Source organism: Lissotriton vulgaris, unplaced genomic scaffold (assembly GCF_964263255.1).
Source record: "Lissotriton vulgaris unplaced genomic scaffold, aLisVul1.2 SCAFFOLD_8514, whole genome shotgun sequence".
Lineage (NCBI taxonomy): Eukaryota > Metazoa > Chordata > Amphibia > Caudata > Salamandridae > Lissotriton > Lissotriton vulgaris.
In genome coordinates, this window is record NW_028244626.1 from 18,078 (window position 1) to 40,011 (window position 21,934).

Sequence of the window (21,934 nt, forward strand, 5' to 3'; positions counted from 1 at the left end):
CTTTCCCTGTGAGGAGCCCACTCCTGGGCACCCCCAGGGTGAAGTCAGGCATCCTCAGCGTTGTGGGGGCCGTTGTAGAGATTAAGCAAGCTATTGCCCAGAGGTGCAGAGTGGGACTCATGATTAGAATAGGCACCGAAGCGAGAATTATCAGGTCCGAGGAAATTGAGCCTGAGACCCGCCGAGGCGGGAATTGAACCCTGGTCCCGGCCAGACTACTGCATCAGGGTCTGCCGCTCTAACCATTGAGCCACACTTCTCAAATGAAGGGTCAATGAATCTGGGTGTCACCATCATACTCTTCCACTGATTCTAAACGAGCCTTAGAGTCTTTTGAAATATACTTGTATACTGTGCAGCAGCCTCAGCCTTTCCAGCACAATCTAAAAAGAACAGATGCTGAACATCACACATTCACCCCAGTCAAGAGATCCGGGTTTAATCGATTGTTCTTTTTCTCACTATGCCATTCTAATTTAAACCCAGCCATATGGAAATCAGTCTTTAGCCTGCTCGCCATGCAAGCAGTCCAGCCTGAACTCAGAGGTGAGGTCCTCCCTGGACTAGAAACAAGCATCCTGGGACCGGTTTAGGGGTAGCTCCCCTCATCAGCCAGGCTAGATTGAATCCAGTGGACCCACGTTTGAGCATACTCTTGAGGAGCAGGGCCAAGACTGATTTGCAAATGCCTGGGTCTACACTGGAGTGGCATGGCGGGCAAAAGATTGATGGATTTAACCCAGATCTTTTGACTGAGGGGTGAATGTTTGATTTGTTACAAATTCTGTCCATCATTTATGTGTCTTTTGCTTACTCACCATTAGTGTGCCGGGTATGCCCAGACGTGGGGCCTGTGCTCACTGTGCCACTACATTCAAGCTAGCCTGGCTGATGAGGGGTCATACCTCAAAACCAGTTCCTAGGAAGCTTCTTTCCAGTCCAGCAAGGACCTGGCTTTGCAGTTCGGTCTGGACTGTTCCCATGAGGAACAGGGTCACAACTGGTTTGCATATGGCTGGGACTAAACAGGGGTGGCTGTGTGCAAAAGAACAATGAATTAAACCCAGATCTATTGAATGGGGGTGAATGTTTGATTTGTTCTGCATTCTGTCCATCATTTGTGTGTCTTTCGTTTTCCAGCACAAGTGAGAAGGAACAACAGAAATGTCCTGAGCACTAAGAAAGTCGATCATCAATTCTGAAGTGTGTAAAGTTTAATTTCTTTTTATTTCTTTGCCCAACTTGTGATCTTCAGTTATAAACACAAGGTACATGTAGTCATGAAAAGGACAGCCAACACATGTTTCGCCTTACGGCACATTCACAATCGACTTCTGTTCACAATGTACCCCAATATAGGCCTGGCTAGTCTCCTAACCTTTTACCTACATTTACCCTGCCATTGCACTACATAATGTTTTTTGGTACTGACCATTTACCTCGATAGGTGTTGCATACATGTTGTGTGGTTTTCCCTGAAAACTGGCCTCATTTATTATGCATGAAGACTCGCTGACACGAGACGCTGTGGTTCCTGCACGCAGACACTCCAGCACACAGTGGTCTGACATCCCTTGCGGGGTGTTCATCTTGTGACCAAGACGGAGTCCTTCGCTCTCCCACATCAGGTAATGGGGGTTGACTGTATCCTAAGGCGTTTCTTGGCTATACAACTACATACATGCTAGGTACATATAGTTATATCTAGTTAGGGTGTGCATCGTAGGAGTACGCACTATTACTGTCATGTATTTATATGCCAGCATATATCCATTAGTTTAGCATTATGGACGAATTCTACCTCCATTTACTCTGTTAGTGCTTATACCAGTATACATCTGTTTCTGTCATATGGTTGTTGCAGCACACGTATTTTATGCTAGAATGACGCTGGTTCAATAAATGTTTATTGAAAAAATCCCCCATCGTTTATTCTTGGTATCTCTCTGAAACGAAGTGAGCACGAGTGACTGAGCAAAAAGTACTGCACTGTTTCCACGATCCCTGTGGGGATAGGGTTTTCATGTTCGATAGTTGCCAGAAACTATTCACTCCTTGGTAAGAGGAGTTCATAGAGGAACTGTGAGTTAGCTGGGATACAGGCGAGCATATCCAGCGGGGGTGTCTGGAATTAGTCTTGACATTAATCCCACAGTTTATTTTGTCTAAACCCGCAGATCCTATATAGATTATTAAGAACGACAGGACACGTCCTCACGGCTGCACTGACAAAGTCAATGGTGAATATGCCGCAAAACCATAAGGTGGACAAAGGAATAAAGAGAAATTGAACTTTAAACACTTCTAAATTGACGATTGGCATTCTGAGAGCTTAGGACATTTCTGTTGTTTATTAATACATCTACCTTTGTCACAGGGGTTATGTTTTAAGGTTGTCCGGTAGCTGACCTTGGTTCTAGTGCACCAATGGATTACACAAGTAGTTTACTACGGGTCCTTGACTACTGGTTGAGCGCTGTCTAACAGCCTAGCTACCTTCCTCTGCTTCTGGACATAAAGCAAGAAGGATCAAATCCCTCAGAGGGAATAGAGATGTTCTTGAGATTTAGGCACCTGCACCCACCAGCTTCAAACATAAACCTTCTCGGTAAGGATCAGTTTAGAGCAGGGTAACCCTACCTACTGCTTCAAAGGGTGAGAGCGGTGTATTACAAAGAGGCCAGAGGAGATTGGCAGAGGCAGGTATTAAGGGGAAAGGAAGAGGGGTATATTTTAGGGGAGGAAATATGGAGGCTGGTGGCAGACCCTGAAGAGAAAGGGAATGGATGTTAATCCCAAGAAGGAAACACTGAGGAAGGGCTAGAGAGAGACCCTAAAGAAGAAGGGAGAGGGGGTTAATCCCAGGGAGGAAACACTGAGGAAGGGCTGGAGACAGACCCTAAAGAAGAAGGGAGACAGGGTATAATCTCAGGAAAAAATACTGATGAAGGGCTGGAGACAGAGCATGAAGACAAAGGTTGATGGGTGTTAATCCCAAGAAGGAAAGACTGAGAGAGAGCTGGAAACCATTGGTAGCTGAAGCCACAGATGGAGATATCTTGGCACGAGTCTCCATGCACACTTACCCTGAGGCAGGCTTCTTTATCACAAAGAAGTAAACCAGCGCACACACAATGATGATCGCTGCTAGCACGCCAATCACAATGCCAACGATAGCTCCAGCTGAGAGACCTCCATTGTTATCTGGGGGTGGGGTTGGGTCTGTTCCTGAAAAAAAAGAGAGGGGAAGAGTCAGAAAGTCATATAGCCAGCTAGCAAAGTGAGAAATCTAGGCGTCATCTTCGATGCTGGCCTCAATTTTATGGCACATGCGAATAAAACTGCGGCTTCAGCTCATATGAAATTGAGAATGATTAGGAAAATACTACCTTTCCTACCGAACACGGCCGGGAAAACACTGGTCAGCTCACTAGTCCTGTCCTCCTTGGACTATTGTAATGCTCTATTCTTAAATGCCCAAGTCCGAGTGACAAATAAGATGCAGTCAATCCAAAATGCAGCCGCACGAATGCTGGCTGGGATCCCCAAGTTCGCACCAGTTACAAACATCATTAGGGATCTCCATTGGCTCCCGATACGCAGCCGTATCAAATTCAAATCGCTGTGTATTGTTTACAAGTCACTCAATAATCAAGGTCCCCACTTTCTCAAACAGAATCTTCTCCATCATGTCCCAACCCGATCGCTTCGTTCCTCTATTCAGAACTTCTTGGCTGTGCCTTGCACTAGAACAGTCACCTGGGGCGACAGGCGTTTCCTGGTTGCCGCCCCTAGGCTCTGGAACACCCTTCCTGCACATATCCGAGCAAGTCCCTCCCTGTTCACATTCCGCAAACAGCTAAAGACGTGGTTATTTGACCAATAGCCTTGTATATCTTCTTTACCCCAGTTGCTGATCCATCCCTTAACTAGCGCCGAGACGCCCACGGGTATTCGCCGCGCTCTACAAATGTCAATAAATAAATAAATAAATAAATATATTGCTACGTTTTAACAAATGCTTGTGTCAAGGAGCTCTGTACACACCTTCCTTCACTGTACGGGGGCTTCACGACTCTCACGTGGAACCACTACTCTGCACTTTTTGGCCCGTTTATCAACACCTGCTGTCACACAACCATTAACGTGACACAGTGAGAGTGCAAGGGATGTACAGTGTGGTGCTCCACATGAGTTGGAGTACAATGACTGCAAATGTTGCACTTTTAAACGTGTTTGAATGTAAGGCCACACCCTATGGTGCTCCAGATGAGTGGGAGTATAACACTGAATATTCTGGCATTGTAAACATGTGTGTGTGTGTGTTTGCGTGGCTTTGTATGGCCTTCCACATGAGTGAGGGTACAAAACGTACGTTCTCTGATACTCCACTTTCTTTCCCAGTGTTAAAAACTAGGAAATGACAATTAAAACAAACCTTTTATGGCCCTCTGTGTAAGTGAGAGCACGCGGACTGGGCTTCTAATGTGGAAATAACCACAGGATCTTATTCCCTATTTTATGTGCGGGAGCCTATCTCAGTGATGGTGGGGTTTTGATTTTAGGAGTACGGCGCATGTGTAAGAAGGACAAGACACCGCCCCATGCGAAAAAGCTGCAGCAGCCTCCTTGCTGATGACAATCTTCCACACACCACCCACACCAGAAGGTGATAGCGCCTTATTGCCACCCCCTGCCTGCAGCACAAGACAGATATCCAATGCAAGGCCAGCAAAGGAGCCATGGACTCTGGGGGAAAAAAGAAGCATGGGTACTCTGGACCTCCTGGTGGATCTGCATAATTCAGGGGATTAATGCAATCACTCGTGGCGCAGGGTGGGACCACCAACCTTTCACAGGGACCCCAACTCTTCAGGTGCCTCGATTCAGCCAAAGGCCAATGAATATCTGTAAGATATGGGAAATTAAGGGGTCCTCCTTACACTCTGCAGGGGGGCTCCATCATTTCCGTTATGCAACAGGCATAATTAGGGTACAGTTGCCGCTCATCCCCCTGGGTTTTGGTGGTGCTGCACCTGCTGGTCTAATAATAGCTACAATACCGATATCTCCCACTTTCTTTGTCAGACAGAGAGCCCATCCTCACTACAGTAAGGCTCTGAGGACGTAAGAGGAAAAGACATGTAGATTTTGGGCTCCTTGAGACACCATTCTCTTCCCGTTTCCTACTGCACTACACAAGCACTTCAGCACAACTAGGAGCCTGAAGAAGCAATCAACAGGTCTAATGATCAATGCCCCATTTTAGCGAGTATATTTATCTTCAACACTCCCATAACGTGATGGATCTCACATCACAGAGAGCTGCACAGCATCCCTGTAACACCAGCCTCAGCAAAGATCTCACCTGTACAATGTGTACGGATCTATCAGCAGTTCGTCCATCTTGGAATGGAATCATTACAAGTTGAATAATGACCCTTTAAATTTAGATACACACAATCAATCGGTCTACAGCAGGTTTTGGTAATCCCATCATCCATGGAGGTAATAGGGTCCCTGCAATCATCATGCATCTCAACTCTAGAGCCAATGAGACCACGAGAGTCACGGAACACTCATTAATCTCCAGTCTCAGTGGCACGTATTCACTTTCCAAAGTTCTCTCCTTCGTTGAACTTCGCGTAGTTAAGATTCTACATGTTGAAAATACCATTCTCCGAAACTAGAACCTCCCCAAACAGAAGTAATTAATATAGCCTTATAGCCCGCCGTAGAGGGCTATACCGGCTATTAAAGGCCCTCTCCAGCGGCCTTTAACAAGGGAGAGGGACTTTAATAGCGGTATAGCCCATCTACGAAGGGCTATAAGGCTATTAGAACATTCTGTCACTAGAGGACAGAATGTTTTGAAAAAAAACCAAAGCCTTTTGGTAGCGTGAGGGTATGTGAATCCCCTCCGGCTCCCTGAAGCCTTTGTTCAAAGCCAGAGCTGTGAACAAAGAAACATTGGAATGTTGGAGCTCCGGGCTTATGCCAGCCATTAGAAGCCCGGAGCACTCCATTGTTTACAATAGAGCTCCCAACATTCCAATGTTCTAATTCTAAATTATTTTCATTTTGCATACTAGGAGACTGCTGGGTGTCATTACTATAACAATTTTTCTTTCTCAAACATTAATTTCCCAACACATTTGCTTTCCCAACTTCAGTTTGTCTTACCTTTGCTTCTCTCATCTACCCACAACATCAAATGCATTTATTAAGTAATTACCCTAATGCTATTTGTAAATGCTGTTGATTATTTGAAATGAAAAATAAATACACTAATAACAATTTTCTAAAATTTAATTTTATTTTATTTTTAAACATCCTTGTTCAATTAACTCAATTAAAACTAAACATAACTACATTAATAAACTTTATTTCTTCAATTATTTCATTTTCTTCAAACACAAACCCTAAGGTATATTTAAATGTAAGTTGTTTTATTTATAGTTTGCGCAAAGTGATTGTGTAACTGAGTAAATAATAAAAAGGAAAAGGTGCTCTCATGGAAACTGCATGGGAGTAAATGTCACAGGCAGTAAAGAGGGTGAACTTAATGTCAGACACCTGAGGATATACTAGGTCTATATTCAGAATTGATATTGACTTTCACATATTATTGATTTTCTCATTGAGTTTGTTCTCTTAGACTCACATAAATATGTCTTGGGGCCCAGATAAAAATGATGTCTATATGAGGTCTTCCAAAGATCCTTAATTATGATCCTGTAGGAACTAGAGAACTTAGGGCCTGATTTAGTTCTCGGGGGACGGGTTACTCTGTCACAACGGTGACGGATATCCTTTCCATCGCAATATAAACCCCATAGGATGAAATTGGATTTATAATTCAAAACTTGATGTTTGCAGACATAACATGAGTGAATCACAAACACACTTGTTTTTCTTTTCAGATCTGCTTTATCTTTAACCTTGGCAGTCCTGAACCTCCAGCTCGCCTCACTCAACTTTTTAAACAATTTATATGGAAATGCATCAGATAATGAATAAACTAAATTCCAATATGTAATTCGTAGTTCTTGATATTTTAAAACCATATGATCGAGAAATGTTTACAGATGGTACTACAGTATACCCCGAGTTTACATCTGCATGCTTACAACAATGGATGAAAATTAGGCAGCTGCACAAACATCTGTACTAAAATTAATGGGTAGACCCTGACTTTTGTCTAAGTAGAAATAAATGACAGACACCTAATAGAAATATTTTCGAGGTTTATAAAGATCTCATGAAGCCATGTTCCCTTTGGAGCTTCAGTGAAAAAATGGAAATAAAGATGTGTTTTGCAATTTTAAGCTGGGACAATCCACTATTGGACATTTGTATATCTGAGGATTGATTGTATGCAAAAACATTAACTGCTACATCATATTTTAAAATAAAGACTCCATTTTAGCAACTGACAACATTTTAGCTTTAGATAAAATCTATTTCCACAAACATGCCGACTTCTATTTCTTTCTTAGGTCCAGTCACTTACTTTGGAACTGTGTTAATTTATTATTGAGTTAGATTATTGTTATACTATTTAGGGACAAATTCGTAATGGTTGGTTTAGCTGTGGATCAGATGTTTCACTGGGAGGTGTCTGTACAAGGCAGACATTTTTAAAGTCTACTGTGGAATCCTGTGCTTCCTGATAAGTTCCATTTCAAATGTAATGTAATGTAATGTAACAGAGCATTTATACCGCGCAGCAATCGCTCCAAGGAGCATCTAGGCGCCAGATACTGATCCAGAGATATAGGAAACAGGTTGGAAGTAGGTGAGAGCTCATCCAACTGTTACACTAGGGCTCTAGCGCAAGTGTCCTGTAGCTTAAAAACGCAGGTTTTCAGTCCCTTTCTGAAGTCTTTTTCATTGTCTAATGCACGTAGAGAAGGGGGGAGAGTATTCCAAGCTTTAGCTCCAAGTACTGGGAGTGATTTGCCACCTCTCGTGCTAAGCCTAAAAATGGGGACCGACAACAAGTTCGAACTAGACGATCGGAGATTGCGTGAAGCATGGTATCTGGCAAATCTCCGCTGTAAGTATTTTGGTCCTAGGGCATGGGTGGCTCTAAAGGTAATTATCAATATTTTGAAAAGGACCCTCTTGGTTATTGGTAGCCAATGCAGTATATTTAGTGCTGATGTTGCAGATGATTTCTTTGGCCATTTGAGAACTAGCCTGGCTGCTGCATTTTGCACCATTTGAAGCTTATGGGTGGTGGTTTTGGTGGTCCCTGCATATAGACTATTACAATAGTCTATCCTCGATGTCACTAGGGCCACTGTTACCGTCTTCCTGGCCTCCAGTGGAAGTAGGTCGAAAAACTTCCTGAGTCCTTTGATGATGGCAAAGCAGGTCCCTGCGACCTTCAGGGCTTGCTGCTTAAAAGACAGATTGCTATCAAATGTGATCCCTAAATTCCGTGCCGATTGAGTTGTGTTGGGCGGGATTTCTGTCTTTTCCGGACACCAGGTTTTGGGAACGAAGTTGTTATTTTGGCCCATAGGCACGATCTCTGTCTTGCCCGTGTTGCATTTTAGATGATTAGACTTCATCCAATTGAATGTAGCAGTGAGGCAACCTTTGAGCTTTTCTTCCCATTCCTGTGTGTCTTTGTCCAGGACCAGTATCAGTTGAGTGTCGTCGGCATAAGCCACTACATCAATTCCAAATGTCGATATTAACTTAATTAGAGGAGCAGTGAAAACATTAAACAATGTTGGGCTAAGGCTCGACCCCTGCGGCACGCCCATCTTAATTTGCTTCTCCTTAGTTCGAAATTCGCCCAGGGTGACTACTTGTCTCCTGTCACTCAGGAAGTTCTTAATCCATTCTAACACTGTGCCAGAGATGCCAGATGTTTCCAGCCTATTAATCAGGATGGCATGCGAAACCGTGTCGAAGGCCGCCGACAGGTCTAATAAAATCAGGACGGCCTTCTTACCCTGGTCCAGTGCCATACGAATGGTGTCAGAGGTGAGCAGGAGGGCAGTTTCCGTGGAATGTTGTGCCCTGAAGCCAGATTGATTGGGATGCCAAGCTTCATTATCTTCCAGGAACTTGGTGATCTGTTTGTTTACACAGGCCTCTGTGAATTTACATAACACTGGAAGTAGAGATATAGGTTGTAGATTAGATAATGTGGTGGGATCAGGCAGTGGTTTTTTTTGTAATGGTTTGACTGCCGCTAGCTTCCATTCAGCTGGGACTGTTGCTGTAGTCAAAGAGGAGTTAACAATGCTATTAATCACAGGGTTGGCTACCTCAACCATCATGTGTAGCAGTGCTGGGGGACATGGGTCAAAAGGAGAGCCTGACTTAGCAGCTAAAATAGCCTTAGAAGTCTCCTCCATGCTAATTGGATGGAAGGTCTCCAACTGGTTCCTTCCCTTGTTTTCGTCTTCTACCATGACCTCGGGAGTAATGAAGTCCTTCGTGAGTGCTAGTACCTTATCTTCAAAGTAATCTGCAATAGTGTTACACAGACACTCTGAAGGCGGGATTTCCTGTTCTAGTATTTTGGGCTTGTTGAAGCTATTAACAATTTTGAAGATGGTTTTTTGTTTATTTCTGGCATTTTCTATTTCCGCGGTATAACAATTAGGTTTGCCTTGTTTAATCAGTGCATGATATGCACTTCTAGCTATTTTGTATTTATTGCGGTCTTCATTACAGTAGTTTATCCTCCATCTGCGTTCGGCTCTTCGTACCTCTCCTTGTTTTATTTTTAACATGGGGTTGAACCACGGTGCTGATTGTTTCTTTGCAGCTAGCCTAGGTTTACGGTTTGCCGGGGCTGCTTTCTCTTTCAGCTCTGACATCCATTTCCAAAAGGTGTCCTTATCTACTTCCGGTTGTCCTGACCATAGTGGTTCATGTTCTTTCGCCATGTTAATTAATTATGGGTGTTTTATGACATCTTTCCATTCTCCTTGATTGCAATGGGTTGTTTTCCCTGCCAGTTTATTTTTTCTAGTCGTTTTAAAGGGTAATACAAAAGGTATTAAGGTACGATCTGTCCAAGTTTGGACTATGGGGCATTTGATTTGTATTTCTTGCAGGTTGGTCGATATGCAATCAATCGTGTGTCCAGCCTCATGCGTGGGCTGTGTGATGCATATATTAAGGCCTATCACATCCATTGTGTCCCTGAAGGAAATTGCTGAGGCATCGGTTTGGGACTCAAGGTGTATATTGATATCACCGAGTAATGTGAAGTTAGAAAAACGCAGGGCCAGTGGGCTCAGCGCCTCCCCAATGCTTTCCAGGAAGCCTTTGCATGGGCCTGGGGGGTGATAAATCAAGCCATCTGCAAACGTAAAGGAATCATTAAGCTTAAGTAAGAAGCCCATCCCTTCAGCATCCTTAAGCTCTTGTAGTTTCATTGTAGTGCAGAGTGCAGTTAAATGAATCTCTGTATATAATTGCTATTCCCCCCCCGAGTTTCCTCCTTATCCGTCCTTAGAATCTGATATCCCAGAGGGAGTGCGTGTACTATATCTGGAGTACACAATGATTTAAGCCACGTTTCTGTGACGAACAAGCAATCTAAATTCTTTTCTAAGATTACATCGTAGATGTCAAGTGCGTGTTTCGATAGTGATCTGGCATTGATCAGTGCCCCTTTTAACTCTGCATCATTATTAGTATGTGCAGCGGTTTGCGTCCAGTGGAAGACTCTATGACATTCTCTACAGCTCATCGGGCCTTTCAGTGTTGTAATATCTTGTTTGCAGCTACAAATAGTAGCGGTGGCACCAATAGCCATAAGCTCCTGTCTGCTATAGGTAGTGAGAGGCATGGTAGTGGCAACATTTCCTGCCCTATGCCCGGCCTGAGCACGGACGGGCACAGACGGGCTTACCTTTGGCGCGCCATCGGCACGCCCGCTGCGCTCCCTAGTGGAAGGTTCCATATTGTAGCTGCGAGGGCGGGAGGGTCCGAGCACTAGTCCGCTCGCCTACTCCTTCCCTTACCCAAGATGGCGGAGCCTAAAACGCGGTCCCCAGGTAGCAACAACATCGGCTACAGAGGTCAGCGTTTGGTCGGGAGGCTGGTAGAGGGTAAAGGTGATCCCTTAACTGCCAGGAGCCATATGCCCCCAATTTCACAACCAGTGCAATATATTAAAATACGGCGCAGTGACTATTTTAAAACGAGTTGCAAATTAGGTAAATTTACATGCAAGTAATCAACAAGTACAAACAAATTATCAAAATCCCGGCTTTCCGCCTCAGGACACCACGAAGCACTCAATCAGTCTGGGTTCGTGATTATGAAATGGGCTTTTGTAGCTGCGAGGGCGGGAGGGTCCGAGCACTAGTCCGCTCGCCTACTCCTTCCCTCACCCAAGATGGCGGAGCCTAAAACGCGGTCCCCAGGTAGCAACAAAATCGGCTACAAAGGTCAGCGTTTTGTCGGGAGGCTGGTAGAGGGTAACAGTGATCCCTTAACTGCCAGGAGCCATATGCCCCCAAATCCCTACATTTTCACTGATGCCAGAGCGTCATTTCATTGTTCTCAAAGTTGTTTATTGTAAATATCCTTATATGCATATAATAATTTATGTAGAGTATACTTGTGAATCATCTCATTTTAATGTGGGTTTATTATATTCATTTGTTGTACTTTGCATTGGTGTGCGTTAATGTAATTGACTCTGTGCAGACAGGAGTTGTGTGGAATCCTTGGTATGTGCACAAGAACACACATAGCTTGGTATAAAGTGAATGATAGTTCCGAGATTCTTGCCACCCCTAGCCAAACACCTCTGACGGTAGAGGGCTTGTGAGTGGATGATGCGTTTGATAAACATAAACTTACACTGGACCTACATCACTTTGAGGAGGAAGGACACGAGTGTATGAATCTTAAACTCTTTGCTTTTGAAAAACATGATACTTCAGACTATGTTTCACTTGCTTGCCATGAATTATGTGTAGGCCAATGAGAGAATGAGCTGCAGTCTGCCTGGCTTCCGACAGACAGGTTCTTTCCAACTAGTTTAGATATGAATATATTTTGAATTCATTCAATAGTCTAAACAAATGCCTCCAGATTAACAAAGCTGGTTTACACCAAGCAGCATTTTGCTTTTCACAGTAACCTTTCAGCCCGCTGCACAACACGTGTTTGGTGAAGTCCAATCTGTGTGACTTGACAAGCTAGGAGCCTGTAAAGGACCCTTCCTCTGTAATGTTTAATTTAAAACCCTCCCAGCTTGCTGCCCTGCTCATCACTGACGGCCTGCTCACACAGACCACTGTAGACAGAATTACAACTACATTTAACACAAAAAATGTTTGAGACCAATAACTTGCTAGCAGCTTTATTGTAAGAAGGACGTTTCAAATCAATGAAATTACTTGATATCCACTGATTGTACATTAAAAACATATTTTGCACGGATTCAGCAGAAGCTGACCAGTCAGCATAGTGTGTTGAATTACTAATGTGGGCTGCTAAAAGCCATACTGCCAGTCACAATGAGATCCCCCATGCACTGTACTTGCTATCACAAGTAGTGCCTCTGTTCCAAAGAAAAGCGTTCAAGTTCCTTGATAAAGCTGGTGCTGACTGTCCTCCTAAAACAGCGAAAAATATTTATGGTGTCTGAACCCACTTTCCCCACAGACTTTGGAGCCCATTCTTGGAACAACTACTATTGTTTTAAAGATTTCAATAGGGTCTTTCAGATGAAGTCAAATTGCAAAGTTTGTTTAATTGTGTTTTAGAATAGATATTTTGTGAACAGCACACACTGCAGTAAACCACGTGTCTCCCACAGTGACGTTTCTAACCATAATGCACTACTGTTGTGATTTTCAGCGCAGAGTTCACAAATAAAAATAGAGAAATGATTAATGCTTTGGGTATCCTTTCTGTATCCGCAGCACTACCATCTCAGAATGATTCAGCAACACCACTACATCACTCAGCACTACCACAGCATCACTCAGCCCCATCTCCGCATCATCACAGCACCATCACAGCGCCACCTCAGCATCAGCCCAGCACCACCTCAGCATCAGCACAAAACCACTTCCTCCTCCTCAGTGCACCATCAGTTCACCACCACCAGTACAGCACCAGGGCAGCACTAACTCGCATCACTCACCACCATCGCACACAAACACAGCACCACCAAAGCAACAGTCAGCACCACCTCAGTCTAAACAAGCACCACCCGAGTACCCCCTCTAGCTAGAGTTCATTCACTACAAACTACCAATCCCTCTCTATCTTTCTTTCATTCTATTCTGTGCAGCTCTCATCCCTATCTATTCACCATGTGACATAAATCCACTACACAAATACACTACACAGCACACAATCCCTCAACTAACAATTCCAATAAAACCCACATTATTTTACTCCACGCCATATACATCCACTCCTCTCCAAACCAAAACACATAGGTAAAAGACAGTCATTACCAACTCAAATATCTCTAACTCTCATAAATGCGAGACCAATTGCATTGCAAATGCTTGTTAATCTTACAGCCTTTGATTCATTTTCATACCCATCATAAGATGTCAATAATTATTGTAATAAGTTCAAATTATTGTCAGGTCCAACACACAAGTTCAATAAATAAGCCTAGACTCCACCCATGGTGCTTATGGCACAAAGCAGACAAGCTTAATTTAAGAAACAGTGTGTAAAGTATTCAGCAGTCAGTACCAAAACAATTCCTTTATCAAATCACAATATATTAAGAATCTCACAAGCAATCGCTAACAATAGATAAACCTAAGAGTGAGGTACAACTTCTTTGCAAATTAATAGCAAGTGTGTGGGGAAGACAACTGGACACTTCCAATCAGTGGTCACAGAATTCCTAGGGGCAACCCCTCCCTCTTGTGCAGTACATCCTGTTTGCCAGTCTGCAACCTAGCTCAAAGTACACTATTCTGAGTTAAAACCAACATGGCAGACCCTTGTCACCTTGAAGGTAGGTTGTGTTCCAGCCAGGGGTAAGTCTACGAAAATGAGCAGTACCCTGCTTCTCAACTGGATCTGGCTGTCTTGTTGGAAGGCGCAAATCTGGATACACTGTACCCAGGGATCAAATGGCTTCTCTTCAACAGGTCTCTATTTACAATGAATGGCCAGGCCTCACTCTGCCTCCTTTTAAGCTCATTAAGTTCCACAAATTTATTTATTTACGAGTTTATATAGCGCTGGAATCGACTCCAACTGGAGTATCTCTGCGCTTTTGGGCCGGTTTACATACACAGGGGAGTGAGTAATGCTGGAGTAAGATCTCGTTTTTAAACAACAGGGTTTTAAGGTGTTTTCAGAATTTAAGATGTTCATCAAATCATTAAGGACAAAGCACTGACAGGGGGAAGCTGCTGGTAAACTAATGCTAATTAGTCTACTGGAGCTTCAGGTAAGCAGTAAAGGTCTGCAGAATTCGGAGAGTTTGATTCCGCAGAATGACGCGGGAGTACATTAACATTACACTAGATTCGGCAATGGTGGGCATGTGGCACTACTTGCTTTGCGTAAAATACACCCTTGCATCTAAAGATGGGTTCAAGGATGCATTTTGTGCTAAGAAATAAGTGCAGCCAAACACCATCTTGAGCTCTTGCATACTTTACAGTGATTAAAAGTTTTCATTACTGCAGCGTATGCAAGGGCTCCGAGTGGTATGCAGTGGTTTCTAACTGTAGAAACCACTGCATTATTTTTAATTCCGCTGTCAAGGCGGCAGAATTTTAATTTATCAAGAATTTTGCTTAACAATAGTAACACAGAATTTCCAAAATTGCTCCGATTTTGTCAGCGGTATTAAAAATTCTGCCAAAGCATCGTAGACAGGATAACATTTTAAAAGGTACCTTCCCTGTATAACGGCATTGAATTGAAGTTTACATAAACACAAAAGTTGTTTCTGAAGCTGATCCCAGGCAAACATTGCACTTTGGTTTTCCTCAAAGGATTAGCTACAGCTCTGCACAGTGAAAACAGCTTTAGGAGGCTTGTCACTTTAGGAAGATGGCAACATTAAAGTCTTGCATGTGCCACTTTTAAATACTATACACCCTGATGTGCGGGCTACAAGGCCAACTGAGGGATGACTTATTTAATAATTAAAAGTACAGTTCTCACTGTCAATAATTGTTATTTCAACAGGTCCACTTGCAGATTTAAAAGCTGTAGCGGTCAGACTACACATTTAGGTCTGATGCTTTGTTTTCTTTGTCATCCGAGTGGAATATCATAATAGGACCTGCAGTCTACAGGTGACGTTTAACTTTCTATGCCATTGATGTATTTTACTGAGTGATATGTTTTGGAATTACAGGGCAGTTAACTATGTCAACTGAGGATTAACCAATGTTACCCTCTTTAGGAGTCAGAACATGTAAAGTGGGGACTTAACAGCAGCGTCCCAGTATACAGAGTTCAAAAACCAGAAAAAGCAGTCAGCAAAGAAATGGTGGATGAACAGGAAAAAAGAGGGACTTAATCACAATGGCAGTCACTCCTCTAATCCTAGGTAAGAAACAGCACCACCAACCTCTAGCAGAGTCCTGTTAATAGTGGGATTTCTTACTCGTTATATGCTGCTTTTATCACCAAAGATGATAAATGTTATAAGAATCTGCGAGGATAAAGGGGGTTGTGGAATCCCTCACAGTATCATCACAGAGTGATTTTCAGTTTCCAAGACTTTGTTCAAAGCATGAGGTGTACTCTATAAAATGTACAACTTTCAACACAACACAGACAGAATCCTGAAGACCTTCAAGAGATCCTCAGTGTGTCTGAATGAAGGAACCTCCAATAATGTAATTATATTATTTAATAATTCTCAAACAATCTCAAAATTAGTTTTGGGTGGAAGTTAAATCCTTTCCCTCTGAAATCTCACCAAGTACTACGGACACATCGCTTGAACCAAGGATAAGTACATCCCTCTTTCTTAGGGAGATTTGTCCAAGACCATTGAGGAATGGATGCGTTGCAATCAAGTCCACCTCCCACCCTGCTTTGCCTCTTTTGGTAAACCTCATGGATCTCTGACATGCCCTGGACACTCAGATATCATTGATCCCTTGATTCCACCTACATTGACCATCAACCCCCAAGAAGTGCTGCAGTCCCAGCAAATGTACAGCATGTCTACCCTAATGATGATTAGTTAATTAACAATGACAAATATGTTGCAAAGCAGTTTTTTTTATTTCCACACCAGGGTACAGAGAAGCATGTGATCCAGATTCAACAGGAAACTGTTATTAACTTAGACGAGTTTGATCATACAGCTTCAAATAAGCTTTTCATACAGTTCACCAATCCCTCTTGGTGAGCTGTCAATTTTGAAAAACATCTGTTTCATACAAAGCTTTGAATGAGTGAATGATGTTATTTATGAAGGAGGTAAAAGCATGACAACAAGTGGTTAGCACAAAGATCTGCGGATCGACCCCTCCTCTTTCAGGTGATATAAAACCCTGGGGCAAAATTATACACAATAAGACTATTAAATGCGATTGGACAAGCATGTGTACTTGGATTTTGATAGAGGGTGACACAAACAGACACAGTATTATTTAATTACTGTTGACTAAAATGACAAAAACATGAATCCTTATAATACTTTCAGGTATAAAGAAAACAGACAGCAGCTGGTGTAATACAATATCTTGTTAGATCTCTACTGGTACACAATCCCATTATGAAAAGCTAAAATTACAAACAAGTGGCTGATTTAGAGCTCAATATGAACTGTAAATCCACTGTTGCACCTTCTGTCCCCAGAGGTCAGCCTCTTTCTAAGAAGCTTGATAGGCAGAGTTTTTCCTGGTCACCAGATGGCCTTTGCACATGAATTTGCTAATAATTTGACGAACATAAAAGTAAAGTTAGTACCATAATGTGCCACTTTAGCACATTGTTGCTCGAAAAGTGAGAAACTTTTCAAGCAACAATAGCAAACGTCTGTCAGAGTTAGAAAATAGAAATGAGCATGAGGATATTTAAGTCCAGTTTTAAGTCAGTTGGACTCTTTTCTGCCAGCAGTCTCCATCTAAGTGACACCACAAAACACATCCGTCCTCCGATAAGTAAACCTAAGATGCACAACCTATGGTTTGGTCACTTACAGAACGCTTGCTGAATTGTAGATTTAGTTTTTTTCTGTAAAGCAAATCATACCATTTTGTAAAAATTATTTTCTTTGGAAATGGCACAAGATTGGGTAGAAGAGATGGGGACAGTTAGGCTAAGATGTTGTTGGTGCATGAAAGCAAAGCCTTAGAGAAAATTACAGAAACGATCCTTCATCCATGGATGACATTGGCTTTCACTCCCTACCGAGCTCCATCAAGGTCAGCTCTTAAGATATTAGAGTAAAGGTACCAAGATGCAGCACCACCTTCCAGTTTTCATGCCTTTCAGATGGATACTGCATTCTCACTGTGCTGCAGTGGTACATTTAACTGTTTAAATACAGGGCAGGGGGGGGGGGGGGGGGGAGGGGGAACAGAGGTGGGTCAGGTTTTCATGTCATAATTTAAGTAGAGAAGAAAGAATCTACCAGTGACCCCTAGCCATATGTATGTGCAGCTAACATATATTTTGTCTTCTCAACCGTGCTGTGTTCGTGGAGTGCATAGATCAGGTCTAGAATGGTGTACGGGTTTTGAAGTTAGTTGCAGGCCTGATGAGAAGTGGAGAAGTGTGGCTCACTGGTTAGAGCGGCAGACTCTGAAGCAGAGATCAGGCCCGGGACCAGGGTTCAAGTCCCGACACGGCGGGTCTTGGCCTCAATGGCCGCGGACTCGATAATTCTTGCCTCGGCGCCTACTCTAATCATGGGTCCCACGCTGCAACTCTGGGCAATAGCTTGCTTAATCTCAACAATGGCCCCCAACAACACTGGGATGCCTGGCTTCACCCTGGGGGTGCCCAGGAGGGGCAACTCACAGGGAGAGCTAGGAAGGGTTCCACCGCGTTATACAGCGCCGGGACGCCCCGTTACTGGGGCAGCTGTGCGCTTTACAAGTATACTACACATGCATGTGGCTTTGTGTTTTGAAGTTAGGTGCAGGCCTGGTGCTTGTGGTACCTGATTGCGTTGTAAGATCATATTAAGAACACATCAAACTACTTCTTGTGGTTGTGAGGGGTAAACCATTTCTGATCTGAACAGTAAATGATCTGTTCATGAACTGTAAAGACTGTGAGTTGTCTCCTGACAGTCAGTGTTTCTGGAACAGTTCAAAACAAGCAACACAATGGAAAGGCTTGTTCTCATGTGCTCGATGATATCACATAAAGTACGGGAAAAAGTTACAAGGGAAAACTACTCTCTTGGAACCAGGGTATAAGTATTATATGTGGAAACAGTGGTTCCTGTGGTGGACAGAAGTATGAAGGAATTATGATACTATAATGCGCAATCATTATGAATTATAGTGTTTAATGACATGTCCGAGGGAAAAAAGGATTGTACACAACACAGTATAAGGTAAAGGCAACAGTGATTTATATAAAACAGTCATACAATTGAATATAGTGTATTGTGTCCCCAGTGAAAATTTGAACCTGTTAAAATTTGTGACAATTAGTGAGCAAATACATTGAATGGTTTCCAAACTAGTAGTAAAGTCGACCCTCCAAAACAATATATGATGGGAGGGGTTCGCTTTATTTACATCGACGGCGTTTCGACCCGTATGTGAATAGGGGGTCCCTTCAGGACCTGACGGTGTAGGGACTTCTGGTATCAGGGCCGGCTCTAGGCATGTGCAAGCTGTGCACCTGCACAGGGCCACCAAACCCCAGGGGCCACCACGCCAATATATATCCTTAATATAATAATCCTCTGAGGATGGATACATATTGCGTGGTGGCCCCTGGCAGGGATTTGGCGGCCTCCGGCTCTGTTCCACTTCTAAACACCCTAAACCCCTCCCCTCTTTACTGACCTGCGCGCTCCGCCCCGCCCATACCCCCTAATCCGGGCCCCCTACCTACGCTCCCTGCCCAGGGCCACCATGAGCCTAGAGCCGGCCCTGCTGGTATAGAAATGAATCTCTGTCATAATGAGAAACAAGTGACACCCAATGTGAAGAAAGGAAAGTGACTCGCATGGGACACAGCCGGGTGCCCAGTGAGGGGAAGGGGCAAGATGACAGAGCGGCAGTACCGCACCTCGTGCAGTACGTGTGTTGATTGATGACATATTCGACAATGCGCGTGTGAGCATCATCGAGGGACACAAACGGAAGCAGTATCCCTAGCACGTAGCGGCTGCACGAGCCGCTAATTGAATTAGCCCAGTCAAGTTGTAGACAGAAATACTGACTGCCACAATGCGTAGAAGAATTATCCTCTACCATCTACCAGGCTGGTACCTTCACACGCACATTGTCGCATGTGTTGCCAATTTATAAAAATACTTTCAACCAGGAGGTTTAACAACTCTTGCCCTAATTTAAGATCTTGTGGAGGGGTATACTCCGTCACACATGTGACAGAGATCCTGCCCGCTGTATTATGATCCCATTACATCCTATGGAGACCGCAATATGGCCGACAGGATATCCGTCACGTGTGTGACAGCGCATTCTATCCGCCTAGATCTAAATATGGCCCTAAATCTGGAGTGCTGTGAAGCTGGCATTCAATGGCACTCTGTGCTATACACGTTTTAAATTACAAGGCATCCGGTGACCGCACCAAAATATTCTGTAAAAAGCAAAAGACAAGTATAGATGTAAGAAGTGTAATGATGTTTAGGAAACATACTCCTTAGGAACCTCAAAAATGACAAATAACTTCCGGCAGAAGCATCAAATTCTGCGATATTAAACCCGTGAAAATAAAAAAGATCGGTATTAAAGTTAAACAATGATGTCATGATGAAACTTCAAAAAATAAGGTACCTTATAATGCAACCAAAATCTTATTGTGCTACAGGCATTTGTTATATTGAGTCATGACTCCTCAAATTTGTCTTGGCAATCTCTAATGCTGTTTATCTCTAGTGTACATCATATAATTTTATAATATGTAATTTATAAAGCACCTGAATACACCGCACGGTGTCTCCGGACTGCACTCTGAAAACTCGTGCAAATAGAATAAGAGGAGAATCAGGTGGTGTCCTACTGTGAGCTGCTTAGATTAAGAGGTTGTTGCTAAAGATCCAAGTTTTCAGTTTTGTTCTGAAGTCCGTTTCTTAAGGGGCATTTTTGAGGGCCCTCAAAGAGTTATCTATACTACTATTATAAAGCGAGAACTGGGCACCTTTGAGGCGGGTAAACTCAGGAACCACAGCGCAAATCCTGTGGAGAAGTGTGGCTCACTGGTTAGAGGAGGCAGACCTGGAAGCAGAGGTCAGCCCAGGACCAGGGTTCAATTCCCGGCTCGGCGGGGTCTTGAGTCCTAAAATGTCCATGGACTCGACAATTCTCGCTCTGGTGCCTACTTGATTCACGGGTTCACACTCTGTGACTCTGGGCAATAGCTTGCTTAATCTCCACAACGGCCCCTCGAGGCGGGATGCCTGGCTTTCACCTTGTGGATACCCTGCCGGGGTTATCTCACAGGTGAATACCAGGACGGGTTCCCTAAGCAAGCGCTTAGAAACCGCTCGGTGATTTGCGCTACATAAATTCCTGTACCTGTACAATCCTAACACCCAATACATCATTGGAATTGTCAGGGTAAGCAGATGGACATAGGCTATATATCATAAAAAAATATATGTTAGAAGGGCAAAGTATGTTATTTGGAAAAGTAGTCCCTTTGAAGTAGCGCCATCTCGGAAGTGGGCGTGTGCACTAATGATGTGTGTGCTGACATCACGGACAGGAGCACTGGGAGGAGCGGGCAGGAGCCCGAAAGTGGCACCCTGCAAACTCCAACATGCGGGGGAGTGCGGAAGCGACACCCTGCGAGGTGCGCATATTCTAACCTGTCCGCCTTTCCTAAAACCATTGCTGGGGCTGACTCGCAGCCTCTCACCAAGGTGCGCGGGGCCTGTGTACAGCACGCTGTGATGGCAGAGGATCCCATGATGCACTGCAATGGCGATATACAGTGCCTGGTGGCCATAGGACAGTGCCACTGCCAGCCTGGTTACGAGCGGGTGCTGCAAGCTTGCCAAGATAAGACAGCTTGGCTTTTGTGTTGGGTAAGCACAATGATGAAGGTCCTACACCCTGGAGGGGGTGCATGAGGAGAAAAAGGAGGAGGATGGCAGAGGCAGGTGAGGTGCATAGAAATGGGAGGCCATGAATACATTCAATGACAGCTATGTGGCTGCTATACAGGGAACATTATTGTTTAAGGAAAGGCTATATTAATAACAAAATGTAGTAACGGCCACGAGCGCGGGGAGTAGCGTCCACATCCAAATGCACAGGGGCGCAAGAATGCTACTGGAGTGCCCGTGTCCGGGGTGCGCGATGCTGGTGAGTACCTTTCACCTCGCAAAATCCTTCCTGGACAACGTCGGGACGGGCTGCTAGTTATAAATAAAGTGAGAATATTAGTATTAATGGAGCTATCGAAACTCTTTTGAGAAACATTTACATTTAGTCTCTGGATTGCTTCAGATTGTGTCTTCTGAAACTTATTCTATTTCTTATGATTAAAAAACATTTGCCTCAAACATAAAATAGCTCAGTCTCTCCAACACTCCTTGCGAGGCTCTTATATTTAGACATAGCATAAATAAGAATGACATATTCATCTTTCTACTTGTTTTCAGATAATATACCTCGTCATTGAATTCCCCCCTGAATGTATTCACCTTAATATTTGACATAGGAAACAAATAGTTCACTACATTCACTAATGCTTGAATTAGGCATTTTAATGTGCAGGATTCTCGTGGCGAAGTGTGGCTCAATGGTTAGAGGCGGCAGACCCGGAAGCT

General features: G+C 43.6%; 1 protein-coding gene across 1 annotated transcript in view; it reads right to left on the reverse strand.

The window, feature by feature from the left end:
• Window positions 1-21,934, reverse strand: part of LOC147667178 (cell adhesion molecule CEACAM5-like) — a gene marked incomplete at its 5' end in the record, with an annotated part of 56,114 nt that overhangs the window by 16,096 nt on the left and 18,084 nt on the right. Inside the window, one exon of the mRNA XM_086948869.1 lies at window positions 3,087-3,228. Within this exon, the coding sequence (XP_086804995.1) occupies window positions 3,087-3,228 (142 nt within the window). The remainder of the gene's footprint in view (window positions 1-3,086; window positions 3,229-21,934) is intronic.